This window comes from Vicia villosa, linkage group LG1 (assembly GCF_029867415.1).
Source record: "Vicia villosa cultivar HV-30 ecotype Madison, WI linkage group LG1, Vvil1.0, whole genome shotgun sequence".
NCBI classification, from domain to species: Eukaryota; Viridiplantae; Streptophyta; class Magnoliopsida; order Fabales; family Fabaceae; genus Vicia; species Vicia villosa.
In genome coordinates this window covers 193855701-193863399 of record NC_081180.1, presented here as the reverse complement: position 1 = coordinate 193863399, position 7699 = coordinate 193855701, and the positions used below count along the sequence as shown (strand labels likewise).

The 7699-nt window shown below is 34.9% G+C and overlaps 1 protein-coding gene and 1 long non-coding RNA gene across 2 annotated transcripts; both read left to right on the top strand.

Moving 5' to 3' along the window:
• The first annotated feature begins 2561 nt into the window (after window positions 1-2561).
• LOC131661982 (F-box protein At3g17710-like) lies at window positions 2562-4398 on the top strand. The gene is made up of 3 exons (XM_058931648.1): window positions 2562-2690; window positions 3155-3751; window positions 4378-4398. Exons 1-3 carry the CDS (start codon window positions 2562-2564, stop codon window positions 4396-4398), a joined length of 747 nt encoding a protein of 248 aa, XP_058787631.1.
• Window positions 4399-5547: 1149 nt separating this feature from the next.
• Window positions 5548-7423, top strand: LOC131621548 (uncharacterized). Its single transcript, XR_009289623.1, has 3 exons — window positions 5548-6017; window positions 6920-7058; window positions 7229-7423. It is a non-coding gene; the product is annotated as an uncharacterized LOC131621548 (long non-coding RNA).
• The last annotated feature ends 276 nt before the right edge of the window (window positions 7424-7699 follow it).

Here is a 7699-nt window from a genome sequence, read left to right as displayed (position 1 = left end):
ATGTAAGGGTTAATTTTCTCTCATAATGAAAAGGTAAATGATCAAATATGAAAAAAAGACAAGAACTTTAAACACAAAATGTATGAGTAATGACTTGAACATGAAAATAGGAGTTGCAAATGACAGCATAACTGAAATGTAAACAACATAACATAACTTTCTTAGAATGAAACCCAATAATGACAAGGATGAAAACACAAGCATAACACAACATAACCAAATAGTTCATTAATCCATATAGTTGGAAAGATCAAAAACTAATAAAAACATAAACATGTATCAAAAGTTTGAAACAAAAAATTTTATGTTCCTTACTTGCTAAAGCTTATTCTAAGCATTTTTTGTTCCCTACATAAAAACACAAGAAAAAAACTAATAAAAACAAGAACTTTAGCATTTTAGGATGAAAACCTCCCAAACAAACTGAAGAAGATGAACAAAAGAAACTTAAAACAATGAACTTGAACCTGAAGATGAAAAACGAAAAAAAATCTCATACTTACTACAAAAATAAATTATAAAGATGAAAACAACATAACACAAGTTTAGAATGAAACCCAAAAATGACACATATAGCACCAAGTAGCTCGCTAATCAATTTTTGTGGAAAGACAAGGATGTATCATAAGTTATGCACAAGTTCTAAACATAATAAAATTAGATCGAAAACAAACTGAAGAAGATGAACATGGAAAGGTAAATGATCAAATATAAAAAAATTACAAGAACTCTAAACACAAAATGTATAAGCAATGACTTGAACATGAAAATAGGAGCTGCAAATGAGCTATAAACAGGAAAGTGATGAAGTTACCTTAGTGGCAAATAAGCGAAATCATGTCGGCAATGCCTCAAATGGTGGCTTCTTTTCTCAGACAATGAAAATGTGAGGAGGTAGAAGGAAAATAAATGGTTATAGACATGCAAGTAACTAGGTAAATCATGTTTTTGAAGTTCAAATTGTGTGAATTTGAAAATGGGTCGCCACCTGCACACAAAAAAATGTGATTGGTTCATTGTCAATGAATTAGTAGGAGAGAGAAGAGAGAAAGGCAAAGAGAATTTGAATCTTGAAGATTAAAGTGAGAGAGAGAGAGAGAGAGAGAGAGAGAGAGAGAGAGAGAGAGAGAGAGAGATAGAAGAGAGAGAAAACATAAGAGAGAGTAAAGTGGCATAGTAAACATTGCAACTGCCATTTGACAAAAGCTTTGATTTTCATTGGACAGTGTATAATGTAATTACCCAATTACTATAAAGAACATTATTTAGTGTAAATTAATTTTGAGTTGAAGGGTAATTTAGAGTGTTCTTAGGCATGCTTTAATCTTAGTTAGGTAGTTGATGTATTTTTTATACATTAGAATATATCAATTATATATTTTATTTTAAATTTTATCTTTACCTTAAATTATATGTTATTTTAACATAAAAAAATATTATTTGAGCATGTATTTCTTTTTACATGCACATTAAATTAGGTAGAGTGTGTAAAATTTGATCGATAATAATTACTCCCTCCGTTTTTTATTATAAGTAGTTTTAGAAAAAAAATTGTATTTAAATATAAGTCGTTTTACAATTCCAATGAATAATTAATGTTATTTTTCCTATTATATCCTTAAATATTTATTATTCTCTCATTTCAATTATATAAATTTATCTTCCACATGTCATTAATGAAGGATAATTTTGTAAAAACCTTCATAATTCCTTATTTTCATACAACAATTATTATTCTTTTAATTTGTATGGAAAGTCTAAAACTACTTATAATAAAAAGGGAGGAGTAATTTTTAAGTTAATTTTTAAAATATCTCAATAATAATTAATTTGATATGATTTGATTTGATACTCATGTAAAAAAAAGGTTTAGATTGCACGTGTATATAGTCTTTTTTTTTTTTACAGTAAACATCAATATTCATTAGATGAACAAGAAGGAATACAAGAAAATTGAAAGACAATGTGTAAGGACATTTTCCATCCACATTTTAAAACTAACACTCATAACTAAACTTGATTTGGACAACAAAAATGTTGAGAAGTTAAAATCCAGTGGAGTATTACCGATCCAATTCCTTGATCCAAGCAACCCATCAAAGAACTTCCACAAAAGTTAAAAGAGTTTGGGAACCATAATCTTTAAATCTATCCAGTTACAGATCATTTCTTTGACTTTATCACGCACAATTCGATTATACAGGTTCTCGAGCTTGAACAAACTCCCCATCTTTGAACGAAGCGTTTGTTGTTGAATGGAAGAAAGAGTCTGATTTGCAATGACCACAAAATTTTGACTCAAAAACACATAACCCTCATCCAAACCTCTTAGAGACATTTCATCAAACATCTTGATTACACACTTAAAATAGCCTAAATAACATAACAACACACAACATAGAAACATACATAAAACCAGAAAGACAACAAACAGAAAGACAACAGACAAAAAGACAATAATCGATACCCAAACACCATTCCTCATCAGTGTCGAAACTTCTTGTGGTGGAGGTTCTGGTGGAGGTCGTTTCTCGTGGGTGTTGTTTCAAAACTTTGGCCCAATGGTTGGTGAAGCAGGATTTGGATTTGCGGCTGCGAGCACTTGGTGGTTGTTGGCGGAGAGTGCAGAAAACATGGTGGTTGTTGGCGGAGATGGTAGAGAACGTGTTGGATGGTTTGAAGGAGGGGGGGTGAGAGGTGGAAAACCCACAAAGGGAGAGAAACCTCCACTAGGGAGGAGAAAGCCTCCATGATGGAGGAGAGGAGCTCCGAAAACGGCGCCGCTGAAACACCGAAAGAAAACCTCATTTTAGAGAGAGGGGAGAGTTTCTCTCTCTAAAACTACTCATGTTGTCACTAAAACATTATGAGATTTACGAGACATTGTGCATATAGTCAATGTATTGTTAATAATCTCATAACAAAATAGGCTTACTCTAAATTATAAAATTTTAAAATAACAATAAATCTTTTTTTCTCTCCTATTATATTACTATTTATTATTTTATTTTAAACTTTTCCGAAAATTTTCTTTTCATATATTACTTCTCCGAAAATTTTCATACATTATAGTACGCAGGGTTATATAAATTTTAAAATCGCGGCAACAAATTTTGATCTCACACTACATTTGATTGCCCTGATGGCTACCCAGCCGTCAAATTTGTGGTGTCGCCGCCGTAAATCCAATCCATCACCGCCAGCAATTCTACCCAATGAGCTTATCACCGATATTCTATCTCGGCTTGGGGTCAAATATCTGAAGCAGATGAAATGTGTGAGTAAGTCATGGAACACTCTTATCTCTGATCCTATATTCATCAAAATGCATCTTAACCGTTCATCACTAAATCCACAATTCTCACTAATAGCTGCAAATAACAATGATCACAGTTTTGTACGCTTCCCTGTTAATCAGTTATGGGAAAACCGTAGGATCAATATTCCTCATGATCCTTATTACCAATTGAATGACAAGAATTGTAATGAGATTGTTGGTTCTTGTAATGGACTCGTATGCTTGGTAGGTTATTCTCTCAATGAGATTACTAGGTATAAAAAATTCTGGCTTCGCTTCTGGAATCCTGCTACCAGGGCAATATCTGATGAATTAGGCTCGTTTTTCTATTACGATAGATATAGATTTGAATATTGTAAATTCACGTTCGGTTATCATAATTCAACTCAAACTTATAAAGTGGTGTCATTACGTTCCGTTACAGATCGTACTATATCGAAAACCAATGTGAAAGTTTTCAGTTTAGGTGATAATTGTCGCACGCTCGCGAAAAATGAACAGAGTCGCCACCAATATATTTATCCCATAAGGGAAAGGAATATCAGAAAACCTAACAAAGGAAGGAACAGGGTCTTGCGACCAGAGAATCAAGGTACAGGAGTCGGTTACGCGAGGGGAAGGTACTAGCACCCCTCACGCCCATCGTACTCGATGGTATCCACCTATGTTTGTTTCTATCTAAAGGGTGTGTACTATGTCTATGTCTATATGCGAAATGAATGCAAAATGTAGGGAAAAGAAAGAATTGTACTCGCACGGGCCCTACCCCGCTGCCTACGTATCCTTTTCAGGAATCAGAGTTACCGTAGCTCGGCTCACGATTTTCTGTTTGTTTTTGTGTTTTTTAGTTGGGCGGAGTTAACGTTCGCGCTCTTGCATAAGGGATCGCCTACGATGCGTTCGAGCGGAAATAACAATGCCCTTAGAAAGAAGGAAAAGAGATGATTGGTTTGTGTCTTTTAGGGTAGATGAGTGATGAACAGTTCCCAATACTGGGTCACTCATCACTTTCTCTACTTTGTTTTGAATTTGAACCCTTGTTAGGTGTTTTGAGTGTTTTTTGTTGTGTATTTTTTTAGGGAATTTACTTCGCGATTTGAATCACATAAAAGTGTATAATGATCGAGAAGCAGATTAGGGAATGAATCCCACTCACTTCCATCCCATTATGTAATGTTCGAGAAACAGATTAGGGAATGAATCCCACTCATTTCTCTCCCATTAATTAATGTTTGAGAAACAGATTAGGGAATGAATCCCACTCATTTCTCTCCCATTAAGTAGTGACCGAAAAACAGATTAGGGAATGAATCCCACTCGTTTCTATGCCACCAAGCGATTGAGAAACAGATTAGGGAATGAATCCCACTCATTTTTCTATCACTTTCTTAATGTGATTCACATCTTCCTTTTATTAAGTGTTTTAAAAGTTGAAAAGAAAAAGAATGCAATAGGGAACTAATCCTAAATTCTAATCTAAGTTGTTCTAATTCCTATTTATGTACAAAAGGAATCTAAAAATGGTATAAACGAAATTGGCCTAAAATAAGGCCAAAAATACAAGCAATAAAATCATACAAGAATTATAGAAATAGCACGAAAACACTTACAAGCACTAATGCAAAATTAAACTAAAAAAACTACTATTTTTATGGGTTTTTATAAAAGAACTCAAATGTCAAAATTAACCTAAAAGATCTACTATTTTTATGAGTTTTCTAATGTTGAGAGATTTCTAATTCAAGCCTAATTTGCACTTAAAGAACCTAAATTCTAATAAGCATAAACTAGTATTTTTATGAACATTCTTGTGAGAAAATTCTAAGACAAAAATTAATCCTAAAATCTACTAAGTTTTATCTTTACTACTAAGAAAAAAATATAAAAACTATGTCAAAAAACTAAATTCTAACAATAGTAAAACATGTGATTAGGGAGGGTGCAAATCGAATTTAATGGTGTACACAGCAATTAGGGCGCAGGCCCAGGATGTTCAGTGGCATCTTGTTTTGTTCGGAAAAGGGGTGTATGGGCCAAAGTGGGGTGCGGCCAGCAACAATGGCGCTCTGGCCCAAGGATGATTGTTTTTGTTATTGCCATCAGCCAAAAAGAGGCTACACGGGCCAAGGATGTATGAACATGGATTACGCGGCCCAGGGGATTATAGCTTTCAGATTTTGTTCCATTGAAATCAAATTAAATAATAAAAAACAATAATAAAATAAAAAGAAAAAGGGACTAGGGTTGGATGTGACGAATCAGCTTCACTTCTCTCATTCTACCCAGGCTTCTCTCCCTCTCTCAATGGCGGCGAAGATGAACCTCACTCCACCCTCCGATCAAAAATCAAATGCCGTCGTGACCACCGTCCTACCACCCCTATCGTCTCAACCACTCTTCTTCTAATTCTAAGAAATACCTCCCTGAATCTAAACCGAACCAAAACCCTAATATCTTTCAGAAATAAAATTAAACGAAAAAGGTGGGGAAATGGATACATAAGCTTGGGGGAAATAATCAGAGGAGAACATTCTACCGTACAACATCAATCAAAGGCGTACAAGAAGATGAATGATGGAAGGTGCGAGACTTACCTGCCGGAGAGGCTCCGACGGCCTTTGAACCTTGACGACGGTGATCAGGAAGCCGGAGACGAGGCTCAAAAGAAACTAAGGTGTTGGGTAAACGCGAAGAGCGGCGAATGAAGCTCTTGTTTCCGGTAATGTCACGTATTCCTCAGCTTCGCGAATTCTTCTTCTTCTTCTATCTTCTCTTTTCGATTTGCGAAATTCTGAGTTTTTTGAGTTGTTCTGAATTGAATGTGTGAAGAATTTGCCTGTGTGAATGTTGAAAGTATTGAGAATTGTTGATAGAAGGGAGTGGTGGCTGAGCTCGGTTGTTTAGAGTTTCAGAGATTGGAACTCTAACAACAATGGTGGTTAAGAGCTTTTGAGTGAGGGTGAGAAATGAATGGTGATGTAGGTTGAGGAAGATGATGATAAAGTGTGAAAATGGTGGAGAGAGAGATTGAGAGGTGAGGGATGAAGAGTGATAGGTTGCAGGTTATGGTGTAGAGATTTGAATTGTGGAGGGAGATTCGAATTTATAGGAGTGTGATTCTGTTATAGGTTGCAAGAGGTTGGAAGAGTTTGTTAGGGATGAAGAAGTCTGAACTGTTAGATTGGGAGATTCTGTTATGAAACTGAGGGTTGAGATTAAAGGTTAGAGAGTTAGTTTTCTGTTTTGGAAGTTTGTTATGGATTCAGTTAGAAACGGTTAGGAAAGTAACTGTTAGTTGGTTAGGGCAATAGTGAATTCTGTTAGGACTGTTTTTCTGTTATGGCTCTTAGTTATGATTGGTTGATAACTGTTAGTAGTTCATGATTGAAAGTTAGTTATAGGGATTGGTTAGAAGTTAGTTTTCTATTACAAAATGGTTTGGATTTTTGGTTTTGGTTCAGTTTATTATTATGAACAAGTGTGGTGAGGCTGAATATATATGTTGCAGACTAGTGGAACTGATTTTTTTGAGCTAGTTTGTTAGCTGAAGCAGGGCTGTTTTGGCTTGTTAAATTTCATATGCAGGGACTGTTAGTCTTAACTGCCTTTTTGTTTATGCAGGTTCAAGTTTGATATATGAGGGCCAAACAATGGAAATGGATAGGGAAATCATGAGGACGAAGATGGAGACGAACTTGAGGGTTTAACGAACTCAGTCCCACATTAGATTTGTGAATCTAGCAGCAGGGCAAAACAATTGGTAAGTTGACAATAGGTTTATTTAGTGACAGTAGTGAAACAATTGGGATTTGTTAGAGATTAGTCAATGGGTATGCAGGACTGTTTGGAATTAGAATGTACTGATGCAGTTTGGTTTTGTTTTGGTTTTAGTGTATGGTTTGATGTGTGTGACTTATGTGTATTGTGTAGGTTCAATGATGAGGTTATTTGGAGAACAAGCACATGGTTTGAAGAATGGAGGTGGAAGAAATGAAGAGAAATAGGTTTAGGATAGGTGGTTAAATGTATATCTTTGTATAGATTTTCTTGTATTTCTTTGTAATAGAATTGTATTTTTGTAATGGATTTGTAATGGATATTTGAAATGTTATGGAATGCATTTTGAACTTGGACTTTGATGAATATGAAATGGGTGACATTAGCTGATTAGAAAAATGGTGGAAAATTGCTTCATACTTTTGGATGAAGTTTAAAACCTGAACCTTGAATGAGGGATGTAAAAATGAACGTGTCTTGAATAACATTGGCCTTTGTGACTAAAGTCTTTTGATGGTATTTGGATAATGATGGACTTGAATGTACACCTCACCTTGAACTTTAATTGTCAAACGAAACTCTCTCTTTGAACCTCAAGCAATGACTAATGCATTATATGCAATA

Coding starts and splice junctions, on each gene's coding strand:
- LOC131661982 (XM_058931648.1), top strand. CDS start 2,562: ATGGTTGGTGAAGCAGGATTTGGATTTGCGGCTGCGAGCACTTGGTGG. Junction 2,691..3,154: donor GATGGTTTGAAGGAGGGGGG/GTGAGAGGTGGA, acceptor ATGGCTACCCAG/CCGTCAAATTTGTGGTGTCG. Junction 3,752..4,377: donor TATCGAAAACCAATGTGAAA/GTTTTCAGTTTA, acceptor GTATTTTTTTAG/GGAATTTACTTCGCGATTTG.